This window comes from Mizuhopecten yessoensis, unplaced genomic scaffold (genome assembly GCF_002113885.1).
Source record: "Mizuhopecten yessoensis strain PY_sf001 unplaced genomic scaffold, ASM211388v2 scaffold11133, whole genome shotgun sequence".
Taxonomy (NCBI): domain Eukaryota; kingdom Metazoa; phylum Mollusca; class Bivalvia; order Pectinida; family Pectinidae; genus Mizuhopecten; species Mizuhopecten yessoensis.
Genome location: NW_018408896.1, coordinates 485,263 through 510,460, shown reverse-complemented (window position 1 = coordinate 510,460; position 25,198 = coordinate 485,263). Strand labels below are relative to the sequence as shown.

Sequence of the window (25,198 nt, the reverse complement as noted above, 5' to 3'; positions counted from 1 at the left end):
CCCCATTCAAATGCGTAGTAACAGTTTCTGGCAGTGGGACGAGGATCCTTAAGAGTTGGACACGGTAGCATGACACTCCGTCCTATCAATCAGGTAAGGGAGATAAGAAACGATGGTCCCAGGTGCTGCATTTGGTAAAGTTTATCAATCATTCACTACATATCACCTATCGTGATTCGAAGTGAATGTAGGGTATGATTTTAATAAGATTGAGTGTACAGTATTTCTATGTCTCCGTAAAGTATGTCCCCGTAAAGTAGCTAAAGAAGAAAACACTTCATTCTCTACACCATTGTGGAAAATAGGTCGGCAAACTGAACCTAGCTGGCGAACGTTTTGTATCACTAACGGGAGTGTTCCTATATGTTGGACCCGGTGTCGGAGCATGGCGCATTTGAATGTGTCAGTGTGGAGGGGGGTTGTTGGAGATAGTGGCATTGCTGATCAGACGCATCACCATCTCACTTAAGAAGATAATGACAGTTGCAATTCCAGGCCAAAACACGGACACCGTTGCTCTTGAAGTGATGGGGGCATTTTCCCGATTGACTGAATGTAGGGAGACGTGAATGTCTGTGGAATGACGTATTCGTAGCAGGTATCGAAGGGTTTTGAGGTTAGGGATGTACTTCAGAGAACGATCGCCAAACAACATCACCTAAGGCTTATGATCGACGGTTACTATCAAGACTATGTGCGAACAGACTACCAACGATCGTCAGAGAGTTTGTCTGAAGATCTTCTGACGTATACTATCTGTCTGTTTTCCACAATGTTGTCTGTCATATCTTTGCCGACCAGGCAAATGGCGGTCGCGCCAAAGATCCTGATACAACTATTTTTAGTTGTGTGTATTTGCATGGCTACGAATTAGAGTCCAGACTCTTGTTATCCAAAGCGATGGATGGCTTTCAGGCCGACGAGGCATCATGTGTCAGTCATAACGGGTGTGACGCTGTTATTGTATCAAACGAAAGCCATGAGCAGCATCATCCTCTGAAAAGACCTTATCAACCATATGTTCAAATGGTTGAGATCTGGATCATCATTTGATCCATGTATCTGACAGTTCGCCGTATACATGATGATCGATGCGGATGAACAGCTCATTCCTGAATAGCTCACGGTATAAGGATTGAGTTGAGTTGAAAGTTATGTCAAGAACACAGGGCATCAAACACTGCACTTCCAAAGACAATATCGAAGTCCTTAACTTTGGATTTTTTCCTTACAACGACACGCATGCTCCATGTGATTGTCATGGTTGTATAGCCCGCACGTGTGATCATATGCCACACACACCGTTTTACGCATGCGGACAGGAACTCTCATTCCGTGACGCTTCTTTCCGCAATTTACAATCATTGTTCAGACTTAGGGTTGAATGCTGGCTTTGGGTATTGGTTTTGCTCTTCCGGTTTGCGTTGCTAGAGGCGGTTCGCTCACCAGCTGTTTCTGCTTCAAGAATCTGAAACACTTCTCCGCGCCAATATCCACCTTTCATCTCCGAGCAGGCCCAGTTATATTCAAGTCTCGGCGATTCTTCGAGTTGAAACATAACGCATGACAGTTTCTATGTATTATGTAATTTACGTGGCAATCACTTCAAGGGCAGTTAATCAAGAGTTAGAATATTCTGGTTGTCTTCTTGGTCGAGCTCCTCAGCTGTGTAGTTTCCTTACTTTGACCATCGTTAAGATGTATGCCTACACCTCGCCGGATCCCGAGGCACTGTCTATATGTGTTATCTGTGACTTTGACGATTTTTGTTCTAGATTTGTAACTCCTTGTTGTATATTGCCCTTCCTCCAAACCCCGTTGAACTCTGTACCCACCATATTGATCAAGTGTTCAAATATCACAAGTGTTTGGTTTCGAAAACAGTCCTGTGCATCACACCCCTCGTATTCCATGTAAACGAGTCATCACGATTGTAAAAACGTAGAAGTAAGATGGCAGAATAGCACGAAGGAGACAGCATCAACGGGATATCCTTCATTTTCATCTGTCCCTAGGGAAATCCATCATCGGCATGTAAATCCATCTGGCCGAATATATATGTGTGCGCAATAACATCGACACGTTCCTCTCAGCAGCATTTACTTCGGCAGTAAACGCTGGTAAAGGAGATAAAGTTTCCTTCTTCACTTATAATGGTTTAATCATAGCCACTATTCTTGTCTTCGTGTGTCGTTTAGAACGCAAGTAAGAATGGAAACTTAGCCCCAGGCTTTCTCCAAGTTAAAAGTTTTAATATTGTGGCCATTATTTAGATTGTCATTACTGTTCACTTCCAGGGAGCGTATTCATGAAATCGTTTTCATGCTCAAACTAAGATTCTGTACTCATGCCAAATTTCTTGTTCATGTGATATGTTAATAAAAAAAAGAAAAAAATGCCCACAACATGGAAGATTCTTGAGATACTAACTTGATCGTGTCACATGATTTCAGCTAGTTATAATACGAATCAACATACATGCTTGAGCATGAGAACGATTTTATGAAAACGGGCCCTGTTGTAGATTTGGCACTATTCCCCATTTCACTTCGACTGTTCCAATTGATCCCCTACATATCTTTAAGATGAGAATTTGTGTTTTTTTCTATGCTATTTAATCGGATTGAAATACTGTTATTGTTATATTGTATTATCTGCCTAATTGCATAAAAAAATGAGATAAAATACGTGTGTGATTATTAATGCTAGGTCGGTTTACACCTTTTCCCCCGTTCAGCTTATATTTTATCATTACCCATACAAAACTTCAAAGATTAATTATCTATACAATTTTTTAGATAAATTACCGGTATAAATTTCATAGATACTTACCGATACCAAATTTCAAAGATCAATTACTGACACTAAATTTCATAAATCAATTACCGATACCAAAGTTCACACATCAATTACCGATACTTAGTTTAAAAGATCAATTACCGATACCAACTTTCAAAGATCAACGACTGATACCAAATTTCAAAGATCAATTACCGATACCAAATTTCATAGATCAATTACCGATACCAACTTTCATTTAAACATTGAACTGCTTTCAGTTGGCATGCATAGGCAATACGAATGGCAACTGGACAAAGGCAAATTCAATGAAGCGCGCTAGCGCTTCATGTTGGATTTGCTTTTGTCCAGTTGGAATTCATACTGCTTATGATTGCCAACTGAAAGCAGTTCTATACTTATATTAACCATTTTTGAAATCTGTTCATCTCATAGAAAATTCAATTACACTTATTATTATTCAGCATTTAGTTCAAATAATGTATGTATATGCTGGTATAATGAATAGAATAGCCATCGCCCAGTGAGGGTCAGTGGTATACAACGTCACATTTATGACGTCATAATAATGATGAGATCAATCATAGCCTAAATGAATGCCAACTGATATTGGTAGTGTTATATAGTGACAATGCCATGCGATGTTCAATATAAATCAACTACCGATACCAAATTTATGTTCCATTACCAAAAATCGCAACAAAGTTGTTCATGGTTTACGCCTTTGTCACCCCGACTTATGTCCGTATGGCTGTTTTGTCTGTTACAAACCCTTACAACACGTATAGCTGCTGTTTGTAACACCTTTTACACAAATACAAAAAAGTATGTGAAATATCGATAAAACGCGTCACAGCAGCTACTTCAGAGCCCAACAAACTCCCCATGCAATCAATGAAACGTTTACATTGGTCATGTACACTTTACTTTTTTGACATTTGCATCTTAACTCAAGACACGCACATATCTACGTAGCACTGTGTAGCATCGACCTTGACCACATCTACGGGAATCAGTGTCCGAGTTCAAGGGTACATAACTGGCCAATGTGCTTGTCAATGCGTTGGCAGAAAACAAATTCGACATATTCAAACTGTCTACTTGACACCATTTCAACTACGCAACTACTTTTCGGTAAAGAGGTCATAATTGTCCGGATATCGATACTGGATGATCTTTGAATATGTTCATACTTAAATCAGAATACTTGTGTTATGACTGACAGGCAATGTTTCTGTACATTATAACCACATAAGTCGGTGTTAGTGACTTTTCAGTACTTCGGAATGTATACAATATAAGGGTATCCTTTTTACATGTAGTAACATGCGGCCCAGCCCGACCCAAGTCCTCCTTATCCCCACCACTCCACATTATTTCTTCTCGTCTAAAAAATATGTATGTTGTCTGTTTCTACATGATTTTTCCATCACCGAGGAAACGAATTTATGTAAGTTTCCGTAACTTGTTTCCGGATCTTTTTCCGTTTTAATTCAAGTTGTATATATGTATTTTGCTTTAAAGGGAAGAAATAGAGTTTATACTAAACATAAGGGGTACATAAAACCCCTCTATAGTGGGTGAATGAATGAATGGTGGGTTTTTTTAAACTCACATTGTGCATTTGTATGATGACTTTGTAGACATCATGTATGCAAATGTTGACTTTGCAAATATTGATATCATGTATTTGCACGTAAACCTTGTACATAATTGACATAATGTATTTGCACGTTGACCTTGTACATAATTGACACCGTTAATTTGTTTGTTAACCTTGTGACAATTGACATCACGCTCTCCACCGTGTTATACAAATTCCCTCAAGGGGTTCGTTCACTGACTAACCATAGCACCTACATTGTATAGTGGACAACTGTTACATGGTATGTCCAATATTCTCTCAAGTCAAGTTAGAACTGTGAGTCAGTGATGGCGTTAGGTTGACCAGTCATTTATCAACAGAGACGTATTTATATTTAAACCCCCCCCCCCCCCCCCCTGATTAACCTCTAAAGGTGAAAGTACTAGAGAAATACTAAGAAACATTATTTTAGTCATTTCTGTTATACTTAACATCACAAGGACTTTGGGTGTTTTTGTAAATACAGAACTGTATATACTAATATACTAAAACTATGTTCTCTATGACATCACAATATACTTTATACTTTTTATTAATGACGTCATATATTGCTTCTACGTGTAGAGCGTCTGAAGACTGATCATGAACGCGCTATGTTTTACAGATCGTATTTTGATTTTTTTTTCAAACTTTACATATACTTCTATATATGTGACTATATACGTCTCTGTTATCAATTATATTAAGTTTTTAACATCAATAAACGCACATTTTTAAGTTACGCTTATTTTGTGTCATTATTTTGTATAAATATGGGAGACACTGTTCCTTTAGATTAGTTGCGCTCATATTGTGAACGTGCACAAACTCTCCAGGCCTACATCTGTGTGTGGCCTGCCGTCTATATCAAAATATGACGTAAGCTTGTGCCACGTGTGAACCTTACGTATGCGTTAATATAACGTATACATATTGTATTACTTAGACGTGTACGCTCCACACATTACCTAAATTGATCTTATTCAGTAGCATTTTTATGAATAAGTTATGAACTTTCAGATATGACGTAAAGACTGGCACGTGTGTCATACATATAGGGGTTGATATGATTTTCTCCCATTCGTCCCCACACAGCCTGTAGATTTATACAGGTAGTCAACTGTTCACCTGCTTAAATTTGTTCGGTCAGACTGGGAGGTTGAACATCATAATAATCACAATAAACACCAGTTTTCAACGGCAAATCATTCACAAAACACATATTACACATGTTTTGTCACGTGGTATATTACAGGATAATATCATTCCATAACTACTCATCTCGTTTTTCTCTCCATCTTCCATTCTGTCTGTCTTATTTCATTGTTATCGTTAGTAAATACTTGTATTATTTTAATGTTGATTTGTGTATTTATGTATAGTTTAGTTTAGATTACGATACAGGGTCTATATGATCCTCTCCACTGGACTTAAATTTTTTTGTTTTTTAAATATAATATACATGTACATATGGATTCACATGTATAACAGGTTATGCTAGCTCTTTAATTATAAATAATTTCCTGATCAATCCAGTGTTTATCGAGTCTGTTCTTAAATGTATTATTGTATACTGCAATGAGTTGAGACGTAAATAAATACATAAAAATACTTGGTATATATTATGTGTAATACAACATACGGGTAGTGGACTCATGCTCGCCGGGATAACCACACCCTTTTCCCCTGTGTATTGTTTTCGGGAATTTAGTTAAGGCAAACAAAAAATATGTGTTTCAGGTATCCCTACCTACCCTAGATTTTACTGCCGACCCTAGATATTTTATCACCTACTTGTATCTAAGATTAATTTACTCATTAAAATGACCTTTCTTCCTGTTCTGGGAGTCTGACCTTATTTTTGACATATTTTAAAATAGCCAATGTAATGTGTGTGATGCATTGTAAAATTTGAAATAAAGCATAATATTAATTGTAAAAATAAAAAATAACATGAAAATAACATTATTTAGAACGACTTTCAGTAAAAATGACACCCGAACGATTATATATACGAGATAATCATTGGGAGTATACATTTTTACCGCAAGTCGATTTAAACCCCTAACATGTAAAATTACGCTGAACACCTTAGTTTAGGTCTAAATATAGCTGTAACAAATTCCCAGGTCCCTGTGGTTTAAAGGCTTAATGTTAATGAACGGAAAGTGTTATGTCAATTGATAAAACATCAAATGTAGAATTCACTTTATATTTAGGAAGACGGAACAGTTTCATTTGGCAGGAACAGTCCTCTCACACTGAAAATAGACGTGATGGTGACGTATACTATGTCAATCCAAATTACTCTGAAAATAACGGAATGTTATTAATGTATAATACTGTCATGGGGGAAAAATCGATTTATATAAAAGTAATGGAACTCCTTAATCGATAATTAACTCAAATATATTTTATTATTGCGTATTACTGATCATTCATTGTAATATCAAGATTAAAGATTATATTCACTTTAACAGAGACGTAATATATGCGTCTCTTGCTTTATGTATTGGGTCCATCCTTACAAAATACATAAATAAAAAACACATAAAAGATACATAAATACAAAATACATAAAAGATGCATCAACACAAAATACATAAATACAAAATACATAAATACAAAATTCAACCTACTAAGGATGGAAGATTCTCTTAAACATAAATGGTGTACATAGATATACACACAAAACATTAGTTCCTCATTTGTTAACTTCAAAGACAAATTTCCCTTACAACAGTTTTGTTGACTACTAAATAGCCTTTACAACAGAGGTATGTGGGTTTTTTCCAATAATGCATTTTCAACCGCACTCTAATGTATTCAGATTCACTACTAATCAATAAAATATGGAATTTGTCGTCCAAATCAGCGAGATTTTTAATAAATTGTAATATTTGTGTTTTTTTTGTATACGTGCATGTAGTAAGGTGTGAGAGAACAATCTTGTAACGTGTCTTGTAAAAGCGTCTACTAGAGAAATAAAGGACGCACGTGTTGCTTGAAAAACGTAATAATTGTTGCCGTTAAAATTCTACATATATCACCAGCTAAAATAGACGTTCTGTGTGATATACAGTAAACTGTTTTAAAATAAAACACCGGAAGATTCAGAAGTCCAAATCGATGCTGATGTTATTATTATTCCGTTATTTTAGCAGGTCCAGTTGTACTCTTTCAAAACAGTTTGTATACTATTAATGTAAGTGTATGGGGGCATATTTACCACCCAATTATTTTAAGTCGCGTTACACTTTTTATTTTGACACCAGTTACCAAAAAAAAACATACAATCCTCGTGAATATGTTTAGAACCTTACAGAATGATAAAGTCCAAATTAAATAAGTACTAAAAAATAATTTTATATATCTATTACGAGAGTGTAGGTGTGTGATGAGATCATAGAACCTAATCACATCAATGGTTCGGTGGATGGGGACTTTGGGAGTCGGATGAAACGGTGGGAAAATAAAGAAAAAAATAACGATATAGCTTACTCAATCAATACTTTAACGTATAACAATATACACTGAACGCATTGTCATGACAACTTAATTGAATAACCGTATAGATGTGAATTGCAACCGCTTGAGAATTGTCGGGAATCCTGTTGATACAGTATTTCGACTACGTTCACTGTTTCCAGTGTTTTTCAATGCTGAGTCGGTGTGTAGACAGACATGTTGTCTTCGTTAAATTGAACAATGCCAGAACAATGGAAAATTGCGACAATAGCTGGTAGATAGTTGTATTGTCAACACCCTGATCAAATTCCGGGTAGCTTTGTGAATGTCAGCAAGGGCATAATACTGGTCAACAATGTCTATGACCCTCCTAAATTCTGCCAAAATATTTGCCACAGTGTTGTTTCCATTCGGGTTCCTAATTCTAATAAATTTTCCTGTCTTCACAGTGATATCACAAGTTCCAGTCCAAAATACACCAATTTTCAACAATTCTAACATATCTAAACTGCGTTGCAGTGATGCTTGGACTATCCAAATATAAGTTGTGATTTAGGGAATATTGGCTTTTTTAATCTTTATATGATTTAGGAAATCATGCTGCTGTTTAGAAAGAAAATACACTATGTTTTATGCGCAGCAGTCTAAAATTAAACATAACTCAATATTCTCTAAAATTGCATCCTCTGGTTTATAAGAGCTCATTTTCTTACTTCAAAATAAGCGAATCAATCAAATGGTGTCTATTACATATCAACCATTTTTATCATTGAGTCACATTGCAACAAAAGAAAGTGAACAAAACTGTACAGAAACCAGGCGTGACATACAGAGACTATATACGACCGGTTGTATACGTCTCAACAGATCGATTAATAAAAAAAAACTGATCACAGAGGTAAACAATCTGCCACAGCTAATGACCAGGATATACGTCAAAGTGACCCGCCAGTCAAAGTGGCGGATACAGAGGTATTGTTCTAGTTGCCTGGGCAACACTTTGTCCTTCTTTTTCTATGTGAATAAAGGTTTTTACAAGATATCCCTCTGATTTATATAAGGTTCCATCTAGTATCAGCTTTTCTTTTAGTCCGAAATAACTGGCCATCTCATTTCTCATTTTATTTATATATTTTATTTGGAGGGGGGGTTAGTCCATTTGACTATGAGGTGCTGCCCCATAGATTCCACTAGGGGGGAGTCCCCAATCATCACAGTTATTTAACAAATGTCCCCAGTCAGGTCATAGCCTAGCCTCACCTGGTCTATATTTACACCTGACCCTACCTAATCTTACTTATATGATGAAGCAATGTGACAGCGTAATGATACCCCCCCGGTCAGATAAGTTGACTGTAAGATAGTTACGTGGTTTAGACGCTGATGTTGTTATTTCAAAAGAACATGCTGTTTTCATTTTACCTGTAATTTTACCTGTAGTTTCAAATGCAAAGGATATCTCATTTATCGTAGAATTTAGTGTATCTCCTTAGATAAGCGTAATCTGTGAGCTTGTTATTTGTGAAATTCGACTTCATGAGTAACTTTTAGACTAATGTTATATATATATATTTGTAAGTGGATTCCTAAATTAAGATTTTACTTTATTCTAGCTGACTCTCGTTCTAGAAAAGTTTTGTTTCTAGTTTATCTTCTTCTAAAGTGGTTTTAATTTTAGCTCATTTTTCGTTCCAGAATGGTTTGTATTATTACATGATGGAGCATGAATATTCGTATCTATAAGGTGACATGTCATGTTTGGCTTTGTACGGAAGAGCATTAGGGTGATAAATATTAATTTCGACAGTACATTTCGACTTCCTCACTCGAAATTTCGAGTAACTTACACGAAAAAACCCGAAATTACTATTTTTCTCCTTGGCCCTAATGCTCTTCCGTACATACGTGCTCTATACAGCAACGCAAACTACGTTCGGAAATCTTAATACCCGTTTCTTTCTCATTTAGTTTTGGTGAAGCTATTTTATAATTTACTTTTCAGGAAATGACATAACAAAAAAAAAAAAAATAGATTGATATTTTGACAATTACTCAGGAAATCGACACAGCTAAGTGGATATGGCAAAATATTTTTAATTCGAAGCAATTCTATTTCTTCTTATTCAGAAAGCTATTTTGCAAAATTGTCTTATTCTTGAATGTAATTTTCGAATAAATTTCTCGATATTTTCCCAAAGGAATAGACACCTGTACATAAAGAAATGTTAATAATTAAGTACATGTATTACGTTCGAATCGTAGTTTCTTATCAACGCCTTCTGGCACCCTCTGGCATTTTTTTTCTGCAATTTAATGACGTTTGCATACGTAATAGACCTACATGTATTCGGAATATCATTACTTTTAACACTGGAAAGAATACATATGTTTCCTAATAGATGTTAAACAAAACCGAGTCTGGACGTAAATTAGTATCCAGGGCATTATGTATATATATATATAGTGTTGTCAGTTGACACTAACAATATTGACAACAAATTAAAGCACATACGCAGTCTAAGGACTACACAAATATAGTGGGTATTTGTAGGTAAATAAGCATATGTAGATATATATGATAGTTTGGAAATAAACAAATAGCAGCGCGCATCACTTTGCGACATGCTAGTAAAAAATAAGATTATATATATTTAGTAGTAGGCCTAGTGATGGTATATATATAGAGAGAGCATACAAATGCTACAAAGTATAACGACAGTTAAACAATGTTTCCATCATATAGAATGACGTAACGATGGGTTCATGCAGTACACAAATTTAAGAAACAGTGACGTCGTGCCGGAATATTCGTTCACGTCACGTCATTTTCCAAATGGATTCTATTTTAATCAAACTGTTTTCAATAAACTTTGTTAACGCGTTTGTTTTTCGTTCCGTTTGGATTGTATTGACACACATGAAGTTGGGTAGATATCTAGCGCTGCTAGGCCTACAGGTGATATTTATAACATATCAATTTAATGTTTTACCGTATAAGTTAATTGGTAAAAACAAATTAAAGCAACATTTATATTTTCGTCAGACCGATGGGAATTATATCGACAGTAATTTTTATCAGGATGAAAAATGTTATCTCAATAACATAAGATAACTATGTAAATATTACCGATATTATTTTGACAAGTTATGGTTATCTAATTTGACGTATACTTTTTATTGTAATTTAATGTAAAATGGGATAACGTGAATGACTTACGACACGTCACTGAATGTTTAATGGCAGTTTTACAATCCGATTCACAGCATCATCACTTATTAGAAGTGTATACCTTATTACCTATAGGTAAGAGCGGTACTGAAATACGGAAAGTCACTATCTGTATGGTGCATGCCTATTTAACTATTAAATTAAGCTTGCGGTCCACGTAAGGTCAATTGTGTGTGTACTGGGTACAGTGGGTTGCAGATAACGTGTGACTCGCGTGAAATGAAATACCCTGCAGATAACGTGTGACTCGCGTGAAATGAAATACCCTGCAGATAACGTGTGGTGTTGCACATTTGCATGAAATAACAGAGAAAACAGCCATAACGAAAAACCTTATTTACAAGTCAGCCCTACACACTAAAACACTGACCAGATTATTGAGTACAGAATGGGTATACTCATCCTTTGAGTATAAGTGACCTTAGCTGTTAATAGGACGTTAAAACAAAAATAAGTAAATAAAACCTTTAGTTATATATCATGATTAAACAAGTTGTCTCCGTGTAAAACCTATCACCCAACGACTAAAACATATAGGTTTGTCTTTCCGAGGATTTTATTTCTCGAAAGACAAAGTAATATTATAAATATGATTTTATATAATTTATAAATATGTAATGGCTTTTGTTTTTCCTGGACGAATGATCACGAAAAGAAATACCACTTTATGCTTCTAGTTTATAGCTGGTATTACTCTCAATGTTAACTTCAAATGTGTTCTATTTTAGTAAGCTTTTTCAGTAGTTTTTGATAATTATAATAATAAAACATCGTACAGTGCCAAAAAAATGCACATGCATTAATCTAATTATTTTTAGATCAACAAGTGCTTACATTCTCTGGAAATGAAACACGTATTCAACAACACGACCTACTCATGACGTATTTGTAAATACATTTTTTTTAATTTGAATTTCGACTGTTTTTAATTCAACGATGAACGATGAAAGTACATTATATTCCATGACATCCGCGGAGTAGTTTTTATTCAGATATTATGAGTAAGGTCTAGGTATGGTATATGTATGGTTTACTGACGATCTGGCCAAAATTTTAAACACCTTGGCAACTTAACTTCACGGGAAAAAAGGCACGGTAAAGGAGACCCTTATCTGCAACTCATTTCAGCCGAAAAATGGATAGTTTATGCTGGGTTTTTTATATGCTGCTTTTGATATAGAAATATTTCATTTCCGCATGCAATAGGTGCCTTTGAAATATTGGTAAAATATGAGAATTATCAATTAATAAAACTCTTGCCTCTTAGTTAAGAAGTAACTTAGACACATCCTTGGCTCTAAATATCAATAAATAAATAAATAAATAAAAATAATACAGTAAATGGATATTTTCATAATTTAATGACACCATTAATTCGAACACCTGACGTTCATTCATAATAGGACGATTCGATTTTTTTCTCAATCGAATAAATGAAGCTTTGTCAAGCGATCAATCATAAATATTCCCGCGTTTCTGTCATACACACATGCTCGTATTTATTAACTATTCTGAATATATTATGCATGTCTAAAACTGTTTCCCGATTGCATCCACGTGTTCAGCACATAACGGGTGTGTGTTATACGACTATTAATCACACGTGAGCATCTGATCGATCTCATACGATCAATCTATCAGCAACAAATGAGACTTTGACGTTTCACCGCATGGATGACTGGCTCCGCCCCTTTTTGGCCCTACAACTGTATAGAGAAAAAATAGTTTCGAGATCCCCAAGACACGAAAAAATATTAAAACGAAATAATAAACACCCTATGTTGGTAGAAAAAGGACATATTTATTGAGAATAAAAAATGCCGCATTTTTTCATTCAATTTCTTAATTGAAAATATTAAAAAGAAAGGTTATCTGAGTGGAGGTAATTTGCATATGGTGATCTCGAAACTTCTTCGCCATAACGGAAATGGAGCACTGGGAAAGTAAACGCAGTTGTGCAGTGCAGTAACATCGATAGCAGACGTGGCGCAGGCGATCAAGAGAACACGGTGAAACTCCCCCAATATTTCAGCTGGAACTATTTCTCTCTGATGGGGGATTACGGAATAGCTGTATCCGCCAATATTGGAGGTTTAACGTCTTTAAATAACAAGCATATTTTACCGAGCAAAGGTTTATTTACATCTGATTCATCGCCAACTCGTACCATGCAAGATGACATTTTACTCGAAAAATCGACCAGTAAACAGACTCAGCAACTTCAAGTGAATTCTGAAAATGGAACTGATCAAAATGGCGAGAACTATGCTAAGAACGGAAAAATTGACACTAATGCGCATTTGGATGATAGACGGCCTGATTTACTCGGTAATGTGAGTACAAGTTCCATGAATGCTGGCGAGGTCACTAACGGTACGACAACAGCTGTCATCTCAATGTCGTCTGCCGCTCCGGCATTTTGGTCAAACGCAGCAACAGATGACAGTTTCATCCAAGGGTTTCCCTCAGTTAATGGTACTGTTGCATTCCAACAGTTTCCTCCTACTGCTAATAACATGTTTAACGCTGCACTGGCATCCCATATGGGGATGAACGTTCCCCCTCAGCAACAGCCACCCCCACGGAGGGCGATAACAGCACATCATAACTTTCCACAACGACAGGGTATGATGATGAATAACAATTCTAAATCATATCCCAACTGGAGTAACGCCCCCCAACCAGCATCATGGTCACAACAAACACAATCTTTCCCTGCGGGATGGGCAAATGTACCCCAGCAAAGAAGATCTATGCCCAGTATGAATCCAGTTCTTAAGAAACCCAGTATTAACAACCAGTACCATCGTGTCGGTCAGTCGACACCATTGATATCACCGTCCAAGTTTCGTCGAAGTACATCTTTCCCAGGACAGATGCACCAGACTGCCCTGCTAAAACCTAACCTTGACTTGCATAGCCTTGATGACTCCCAAAGAGATGCAGTACTAACTTACCAGGTAAGTAAGCGGATGTTCATTTGTATGGATCTGTAAATTTGACAGTAAAGTTAATTGCACATATTTATTATGCAGCTGTAAATTTGTTCCATATGCAGTGATGCAGTGGTAACCTTGTGAACATTCCAAGCATGCCATCGTTCTGGTTAGGTCCAACAGCATCAATAGATATACATGGCTACTGTACTACACATACTACAAGTACATAATGGTGGAGGATATACATATATCCTTGTTGGTATCCATTTACGCATATATACAGCTTTTTCTTTTATAAATAGCGTTATATTGTATTTTGTTAGTCAAGTGATGAAGAAACTAACCTACCATGGATACCTTTCACTAAAAGACACATTCCCGCTGACTTAAATATCTGACATATTGATTAGAATTTGTGATAATATTTGTAATGAGTCTCGATGCCAATGGAATCAATGTAATATATGTTATTAAATTAATATTTTGTTACATTCATACATGATATGGGTAATCATGTAATCTATATCATTATTGAGTTAGGCTTTCATTTGGGGACGGAACAAAGGTCATTGTCCGGTAGAGGCCAGCATCACAACAATGACCACTCTCTCATCACCGTGAAATCAATAATTCATATTGGTCCACAAATGCAACTGACATAGAGGGATTTCTAATACAGAAGTGTGTTTGCCACCTATACAAGCTGTTGTAGGTTAAATTGATTATGTGACAGATGCAAGTGTAATTGACATGATCAATGGAAATAAAGGATGGCGAGATACACTACTGTGCTCACCGATCCATATCAAAACATAGAATTTACTAAATGCGTTGGATTGTGTGCATGTACATGATCAGATATATGCCACCAGGTAGTAATAGCGAGCCATTCAATTATTTCGATATTTATTCCAGAAGGTACTTGCCGGGTAATAAGAGTAAATAGTTTTTGCACTTAAAGCAAAATTGTCTGCCCTGAAATGTAACCCCCTGTGTTCCTGGCCATTAAGAGTAAAAGTTGATAATTGCCGTAAAATACATAAATATATAGTAATGCATATCTACCATCCATGAACACTAAAAATACTAATAGCTAGCTATATACTACATAGTAAGTTGGGTACCTTTGTACCCACATGTACACTTCTCATTCACAATATTTACATAGGACTGGTATGTATAATATACAGGTAGGAAATTTCTAACGGGACGCTCAAATTGAAAATCTTGCCCGTACCAGGGTTTCATACTATTATTTATTAACCATGCATAACAAAAGTAACATTTATGTTGTGTCCATGAAATAACATTTCTTTAATTAAAACAGTAAGTGGCTATCAAAATATATAGCTCCAACCAGTAGCACTGTATACATAAGTGTGATGTATAATATTCATAACAAAGGTGTACTGTTTTAGCATATTTGCTCATAATTAAGGCCAACTGGAAAACACACTAAATGTGGAATAAAGTCGGTGACAATAGGAAATAAAACTTTCATGCTATATTTCTTGAAATTGTTTAATTAGCATAGTTATTCTTTATGATTCCGAGTCGAGCTAACTTTCACAGCATTGTCAGTTTCCTGGATTGACACTAGTCTTTAATAGGACCACTTCCAGCTTACTGGAACTTATTTGTACAGCTAGGCAGACTAGAACTATCAGGGTAAAGTGTCTTGTTCATGGACCCACAACATGTACCACCTTTAGCATGGTCAGTAGGCATATATTGTACTACAGCACTACCCTACAACGATGCTGCCTACCCACTAATAGGACATCCCTTCTCATGGCCATCATATCATCGTATGATTGGGTATACCTATAGATCAGATCGGTTTATGACCGATAATTAGTTGATTAATCATAATCATGATCTCAAAAATCCTTTATGAGTTTTGAGAATCAATTAATTTGTTACTAAATAACAAGTATCTATTATTGAAGATCTAGACCAAATGACGTCAATGTGTTTCTGTTGAATGGTTTACCAAAGTCACTGTTGAAATATGAGGAAAAACACACTTAAAACACATTTTATTGACCATAGCAGGAACATCCAAGTTGTTATATAGTACCAGTAGGTCAAATTCAGATTCTCCAACATTTGCTAGTTCAGCTCTGTTCAAATTTGTTTTCTGTCTGTGAAATTCAAAGAAAGGTTTTAATATATTATTTTGACCTGCTCCATTACCACAACAGTAAGAGTTGGCATCCTAATTGTCCAAATTTAATTGAAAATCAGCCGAGGTGAAGTGCAGATGCCAGATATTATAGTTAACTTAAAGAGTATTGCTTATAACAGCTGATTGGGTAAAACTCTAATGTTGTCGGAGATCCAAATTGTCTGTGATCACCTCAGGTTGAAAACAAAATCTACAGTTTGAAGTAAATGAATAGAAAATGAATTCAGAATGTTGATGGATTATTAGTGGACTGAAGCTCCCCGATTTATCTGATTAATGGACCGATTTCAGATTTGTCATCACTAGCTATAGTTGGTGGGTAGGTAGGAAGTACCGTAGGTACATGTACTTAAGAAAGCAATTGTCAAAATAAGACTGTCTTCACACAATATTTACATAGAAACTGGAAGGCATAGAAAAAATCCTCATTATTTAAGGCTTTGTCCTTTCTGTAAAAATGATATAGAAGACGAATTACACTTCATTCTAAATTGCCCCTCCTTCAGCGAACTAAGAAGTAAATTATATATTAAATTTTATTGTCGTGTTAATCCCTCTGTCTTTAAATAAATCAAATTATTATCAACCAGTAATATCAAAGAATTAACTAACCTGGGTAAGTTCATATATCATGCATGTTTACTACATTCTAATATGTTGGCTTCTAACTAGCTTGATTTGCAAGCTCTTACTTCATAAAAACACCTGTATCTAAATTATAAATTCCATATGCTGATTGTATCTTACAGTCTGTGCTGATTTTGAATGTACATTATGAAATTTTCCTTAGAATCGATGAAATAAAGAATTTGAATTTGAATGTAGTAGCGAAAAATCCTGGAATTTGAACGCTGTCGGCCATTTTTAGCAATATCTGGTCAATATCAAAATTAAGAGGGGCCATTCTATGTAAGAAAATTGGAACATGGAACAGTCAATTTCAATTTTGTGGGGTCAATGGCCCAATCCAGGATTATCTCGGTGTAGGAGGGGAGATAGGATGTTCTTTTGACTTTAGCAATGTACAATAGAAATAATTGATCACTGATGAATTGACAGTAAACAATATGGATGAAAATAATTACTACTTCTGCAAACACACACTATATCACTATTAAAATATCTTGTCAATTTAATAATGTATTTTTTTTAAGAAAGATCATAAATAATTACTTGAAATGAGTATTGAATTTGCAAAAATGTAATTAACTAATTATGGAAATAGCAAAAATTATTCAATTAAATATCAATGAAATTATTTGAGTAGGCTATGTTTTGTTATGTTGCAATTGATAGGGAGGGGCCAACAAACAACATTTTTATAATGACTTAATAGTTATATAAAACTACCATCCCTGAACAGTGTTCTCGTTAAAAGCCGGTTGCTTCTCAACTTTGAGCCAGCTATTTTACAGGAAATGGACAATTTGTGATAATAGAACATGTCACATTCAACCAGCTATTTTTTAAAATCAACTGCCTGTTCAAAAACTTAGCGAGAACACTGCAAAGTGAAAAGTTCCTGTGTACATGCAGAATTTCCAAAAATTAAATGTTGGTGTATACATATTAAGATATTGTGTGAACAACTTATTAAGATATTGTGTGAACAACTTATGATTGGTCAATTTTCACAACTTTTTATCACAATATTTATCAATTATGGGGTCAGCACCTCTGCCACATTCTTTGTCCAGTTAAATATTATAGTCTGTAGGCTAGCATATCCTCAAGTTGAAACATGTTTGTGTTCATTCATTACTAGCTTGTAGATTTTATCCAGATGTCAGAAATAATGATACAATGCTATCCCATTAGTCCCAAAGTGGCAATATGATTGATGCACTTAGAATCTTGAAAGTATTTAGTTCTACTAAAGATCGGAATAATAGACAAGTGTGTGCTTACTTTGTATGTAATTTATCTCCATTTGATGTACATATACCATTACCTGCCTTTATCATCCGGACTACCTTATATTTATTATGAAATTTTGTGGCTGCATGGTTTTGCAACATGTCTGACATTGCACAATTAAAGCAGGTTTGAAAAACCTTTCATCATTTCAATTAACTTTTATGTAGATAAGATATATATCACTATGACTATCATAGATAACATTTTTACATGTATGTACACCTCAATATCACTATCAGTTCGAACAAAGACAGGTTTGTTTAAAAAGTTACTTATTTATAAGTTGTACCTGTATGAAGCATGTACAAGATGGAGATAAATCATTTTTATACAATGCTATTTTAATTTTATAGAACATTATTAGATTCCCTTTTCAAATTTGGTTTTCAAATATTCAGCTCGGCTACCAGGAAGTAGCAATTTCTGTGAAATATTTATTAGGCTTTAGTTTGGTAGGAAACTTGTGGCAAATTAATTTTGATCCATATGTAATGAAAATGAGAAAAATGTATTGTTGTACAGTCAGGTAAGATTTTATAAAGTCCCATTTTTTTAGTAAGTTTTGCAAACAGTTATGTTGTATAGTTGTTTTGTTAATGCAGCTTTCTGATCTGATATATATGTTACTGTTCAGGCAACAACTTGTTGAATGTATTCTTCATCTATACAATTTAGCATCATGAGCAGTGACTACAAACAATACAAAGAACACAGCAAAAATAAATATGGGGCAATATAATTGATGCCCATAAACAGAAATTATGTTACACATATAGTCCCATTGGAAAACCTCATAAAAAATGGATCGCACCGTAACAGAGTTAAATGTTTTTTAACCGGTACTTCTGAATGGTCAGTTATAGCTATCTGTGGCTGTAGACCTAAGTTTGGATCAATACATAGCCACACCCAGGTGCGATTGATGGCAATTCCACACCAGTTTTTGAAGGTTTTATTTCCTGTAGATTACACATATTTCTGTCATTGTACTGCAACAGACCAAGCAAAATGGAGTTGTTTGATTAATAATTTTACCTCCGACTGTGACTAGTCAATCATGGTTTTCTATGATCAATCATAGTTTGACTATAACATGAAACCTTCAAGAGTTATTGTGGTTAGGGCAGACTTGAAAACTGATTTTGAAAACAATTTTACTCATAAATTTCTAAAAACATTCAATCAACATTTCTGCCTATACTGTGTACCTAGCTAGGTAAAAGGTATCCACCACATGGTATACATTTTGTGTATATTACCCATTTTGTTTGAATAATAGTGATGATCGATCATGAATTTTTAGTGATTTCCAATACCAGTTCAAAGAGTTGAATTTCATCTGAATATGGATATTTTAAATGCAAAGTGATAGAGGATTAGCATGACGTTAAAAGGACTGGTTTGGATTACCGTATGCATCTGAAACCATGGTACAAGTCTACGAAATCTAAACCTGTGCTTTCAGAGTTCAAATCTGTATCACTTTACTAAAATATCCATATTTACATGAAATTTATTTCTTTGAACAATTGAACCAAGGTGCGGCCATGTTGTATTGATCCAAACAGATGCTGTATGTAACGTAGCTATAGAGCTCCATTAACTGATCGGTTTTAATGTTGTATTCTCAAAGTTGTATACTTGGTTTAAATTAATTTGCAGGAAACAAATGAAATTTGCTGGTTTAATCTTCACGAGGAAATATTAAGATGCTTCTTTTCCTAGATAGGTTAAGTGTTAATTGCTTGGATACATTGTTTTGGTACAGGAATGTTGTTTTAAGTACTTTTTTCTCTTTCATTTGGGGATATAAGAAAACATGCAGCACCACATGTGTTAACTATGTGTTAAAGTATACCATTGTAGAAATGATAAACTCTAGAACATTGCATCATATTGTGGATACTTCAGTGAACAGGGATTATCACTTCAAAGTAATTCAGTTCTTCTAGAAAAGTACTTAAGTTCTTCTAGAAAAATATCTAGAGTATTCTAGGTAATTAGAGTTCTGACGTACACAATGTCTCGTCACTGTGTCACATGATCAAGATCAGCATCTCTGTACAGTTATAATAGTCGTGTATGAAAATATAAACAAACAGTGTACATTATGACAAACAACTTTCACATTTTTAAGAAATGAATGACCTGGCAGATAAAGGATTATACAGACTAACAACTGAACAAGATGCAGGCTGATCATGAGTACAGGAGTACTAAGTTAACATTTGCTGACCTGATACTCCATTTTGTATGTTGTTTTATCACATAATGTACTGTGCGATCCAGTGAATATAACCATGTCATATTTTTTGCGTATTAACCCATGTAATAGACCTATCAGCCCTGTGATTGGTTGTAAGTTTTAATTATTTCAATTGTGACGTCACGCCTGGGGAAAGTACATGATGTCACAGACTAACGCACTCGAGTCAAAATGGTGACTTTTTTCATTTCAAGGTTGCTTGAAAATTGTCTTTTTACACTCGTTTTCATTTCATATGAAATTTATGAAACGTGTCACAAATTTTTCATTTTAGGTCAGAGGCTCGCTAAATTGATAAATTCTTTGACTCTTTTCATAAATCTCATATGAAATGGAAACTCGTGTAAGATCCTATATTTCTCTACAGACTTTAAATTATGAATATGAAACATAGTACTGATGACTTGTTAACACACTTACAAAATTTGGCAACAGGTTTCAACATATGTTACTTGTTAAAATAAAAGATGTGAAGTATACATAGTGAAGATGTAATTTAATGCATCTTACAAGCAGCTCCGGATTGAAGTGTTTCCTTTTATTTGTGCACTGTGGGATGAAATTTTGTGTTGGCACAGAAACAAGTATGTTGTTTTGGAGGATTGGTGAACTAGAAATATATCGAAAACAGGAATTCCTTGTATACTAGGGTTTCTTATCTACACTGGACTGGAAGTGAAAGGCATAACAACCTCTTTGTGAGGCTGCTTATTAAAGTCCCAATATCAATTTGTGTTATCGGAAAGTGTATAATAATCATCCATTGTATTGACTAGGAATAAATTACCTGTGTATTGTATGCGTACCTGCTGAAATTAAATGGAACGTATACAGATTATAATACTGTTTAAATGACACAGTAAGACATGCCATGTATAGGAAAGATAAAGTTTTCTTTATAGTGTGATTATTTGTTTATAGTTATCCGACGGGGATTCGAAAATAAACACAAGTACAAGACTACAGTCTTAACATTCATTGACTTACGATAAAAAAATATACAAGCTTAAATAATAACTGCCTGTGTGGGGTTAGTCTACCTACATATGTATAGCTAACTTCCTGTGTGGGGTTAGTCTACCTACATATGTATAGCTAACTGCCTGTGTAGGGTTAGTCTACCTACATATTTAAAGCTAACTGCCTGTGTAGGGTTAGTCTACCTACATATGGATAGATAACTGCCTGTGTAGGGTTAGTCTACCTGCATATGTATAGTTAACTGCCTGTGTAGGGTTAGTCTACCTACATATTTAAAGCTAACTGCCTGTGTAGGGTTAGTCTACCTACATATGTATAGTTAACTGCCTATGTAGGGTTAGTCTACCTACATATGTTTTACCTACATATGTATAGATAACTGCCTGTGTAGGGTTAGTCTACCTACATATGTATAGTTAACTGCCTGTGTAGGGTTAGTCTACCTACATATTTATAGCTAACTGCTGGTGTAGGGTTAGTCTACCTACATATGTATAGCTAACTTCCTGTGTAGGGTAAGTCTACCTACATATTTATAGCTAACTGCCGGTGTAGGGTTAGTCTACCTACATATGTATAGCTAACTGCCTGTGTAGGGGTTAGTCTACCTACATATGTATAGCTAATTTCCCAAGATCAGGAGTATCCCCAGGATATAGTGTTAGTTTTTTAATCAGGATAATTATACCAGGAAGAATGGGACATTAAAGTTTAACAAGGAGTTTATAGGTAATAGATCTATGTGATGAACATTTTGTTCAGAGGGGCATGAACATTGAAATTTTCAGTTTGTTGTAGGTAAACAACTGAAAGTCCGGTCAAGTAAAGATTGTTTAACTTAATCAAGAAAATTAGTTTTCCTATATGATGATTTAAATCACTATCTAAATTCCAAACACAAAACGTGTACACTTTGTACTATAAAACCAACTGTATGGCTGATAACATCTAAATGTGTGACCAATACATCTACATGTACAATGCATTCTGTATATAATTACATGACAGATAGCTGAATACAATTGTATGAAAACATGACCTATATATCACAAACCACAATATTCTCATGTATGTACCATATACTGTGTATATATAGCTTAAAGCTTGATCAGGTGCACATGTTCTACCTGCAGTGTTATATATATGTAGTAGTCATATAGATATGCAGTCGTTTTCTGTTGATATAGGATCATGATAAGCGGTGTATATATATAATTTGTTTTTGTAAATTATGTATTAATTGGAATGAAGAATTGGATTAATTATCTGGATTCACTTCAAAGCTTATTAGCATATAATGATACTATACATTTTTCAAATTCATTTTTTTTTTTTTTTTTAGACTTGTATGAGTGTTTTTGTGGTTATTATATCCAAAGGGTGACCTGACGACTTGAAAACTTTCTGGTCTGATATTGGGCTGGGGTAGAAACCAAAATTGATATTCATTGCCTTTGGAGCTCTATCTTTTCCCTTTTTTTTGGGGGGGGGGGGGGGGGTCTCTCCTAAGGCACCTGTGTTAGGCAATTGTCAGAATTTATATAATGTGGTTAGGTGGAGTATTATTCTTCTGCGTCAAGGCTATGACATTTCTGTGTGATGAAACTTTAAAATGACCTGTTATTAGCTCCTTCTCCAGAAACATCGGAAGTGTTAGTTAAATATACCTTTAAGTGTTAATTAATAAGTTGATTAACACCTTCCATCACTGTTGTGAACTATGACGTGGAGTCACCTCCAATACAGACATGTATGTATTGTACATGTAGTACTTACCATAATACATACTTTTACAAGTGGTTTAATAACTTGAACAAATACTCTAAATTGTTTAAAACTAAACAATAACAAATTGTTTGAAGTATATTATAAAATTGAATTTAGACTAGCTGTAAGTGTTATCATAAATGTACCTCACCTCAAACAAAATCAAATGCGGCCTGGCTCATCGTTTGTAAAATGTGTCAACCTGTACAGTTCTACTGTATTTCCAGTACTTCAAGTTCAACTGATTGCCAAGTATACCAATTACAGAAATACAACCAATATTGCATGATACTTTATACCTTTTCTTAGTATTGAAGATGTCTAAGTAATTGCTATACCATGGTAAACAATTTTCAAGTAATCATAGTCAGATTGGTTTTACTGTTTGTGACTATTCATACAGAAATAGCTGTAATTAATAGTATGCTGTACTGGGGTAAGAGTAGTGTAAGTTGGTTCTTCTGTTGAAGGGTTCTCTTAGGGTTCTAGTGACCTTACTGGGTATTGCCACTCTTAAGGGACAGGAATAGAATTAAATTAGAAATTCTCTGTTCAGTAGAAATCTCGTTCAAAATGTTTTAATATTGTTAACCCCCCCACCACCAAAATAAAGAGATGGATGCTGATGTTTATTGATCTGCATGCAGACCTTGTAGAGCTGCAGAATTACAGCTATCATTTTCTTGAACTCTCCTTGAAATGACTTTCCCATCATGATTCCAGGGTTCTAGTATTATCAGAGATATCCCCAGTGTCCTCTCATCTGCTATTGATTTTACTTATATTTATGGCTTGTATTTTTTTCAGGATCGGAGTGGTTCATATGATAGCATGAGATTCTCCTCATTCGAGACCCAGCTTTTAGATATCATGAGGTCTACTGGTGATCCAAATGAAGCCCTCAAAGGTTTGTAATGTGTACATGTAATATGATGGCCCGCTGTAAATCATGGCGGCGTCTCATTAGACAGACTGCCCACCTCCTTGCCTACGTCATCAATAAATTAGCAGCCATTCTGGATTGTTTCAATATGAAAGTTGAGCTTAGGCTGAACTATATGATACAATCTAATTTCAGAATTGGCAATTTTTCCAGTCTCTATCATATAAAACTTATTGATTATTGAATGCAATTTATTCAAGATCCCAATGTCAGTATAAAATAAAGCAGTGTATTATTGATCCTTTGGTGTACAATGTATGTCTCTTTACCCTGTACTTTTCGTCTTTTTTTTGGACCAACGTTTTGCAGTCATTGTTCAAAACATTCAAAATTGATAGTTTTTTTAAAACTATTTACGATACATTGTACATATTGAATCTAAAAACCTTTGTTTAAGTACTTCTAGTCTTTTAAATGGTATTAGCTCATTAAGCCACTTAAGGCAGAGAAATACATTTATCATTGGATAGATACAATACTTGTTATCGCAACCATCCACGAGTTATTCCCCTTCAAAGAGTTCTTGTTGAAAATGCACAAGTCTCGCGAGAGAATGCGAGGATACGGGGGCAAAACAATCTTCCATGTGTTGTAAACAATATGCCCCACCTTCACTGTATCGAACCAACAAAAATAACTCACAAGAATAGAGGTCACCTCAAATGCATTTAGTGATGACATTCTAATCAAATTGTTTGTCCAAAACAAGCCTTCTGACGTTTCATTTACATAAAGGTAACACGATACTCTGTACGCCGCTGACGGTCCGTCACAACTGTGACGCTTTAGCTTCGTCCTCTTTCGTCTGCTTGCTATTATAGGTGTACTAGCTCTCCATTTTTCTTATTTGGATTAGGTGATACATTTTGACTTTAAAATATTACCCAATTCATTACATGGAAATTCTTGGAAATACGTATCTGAATGTTTTGGCGCTGTCATGTTGTCTGTTGCCCCAGCGAGTACAGTTTAATCCCCTCCTATTTGAAGAGTTCCACTGGTCGTGATATCATCTATTGTCAGTTTGTATGCTGACAACACATTTCAAAGTTTCAAGGGCCCCAGCCCATGCTAATC

General features: G+C 35.0%; 1 protein-coding gene across 1 annotated transcript in view; it reads left to right on the top strand.

The window, feature by feature from the left end:
• The first annotated feature begins 13,048 nt into the window (after positions 1-13,048).
• Positions 13,049-25,198, top strand: part of LOC110466485 (cytoplasmic polyadenylation element-binding protein 2-like) — a 28,029-nt gene continuing 15,879 nt past the window's right edge. Inside the window, exons 1-2 of the mRNA XM_021523016.1 lie at positions 13,049-14,080; positions 23,986-24,085. Of these exons, the coding sequence (XP_021378691.1) occupies positions 13,172-14,080; positions 23,986-24,085 (1,009 nt within the window). The 5' untranslated portion in view covers positions 13,049-13,171. The remainder of the gene's footprint in view (positions 14,081-23,985; positions 24,086-25,198) is intronic.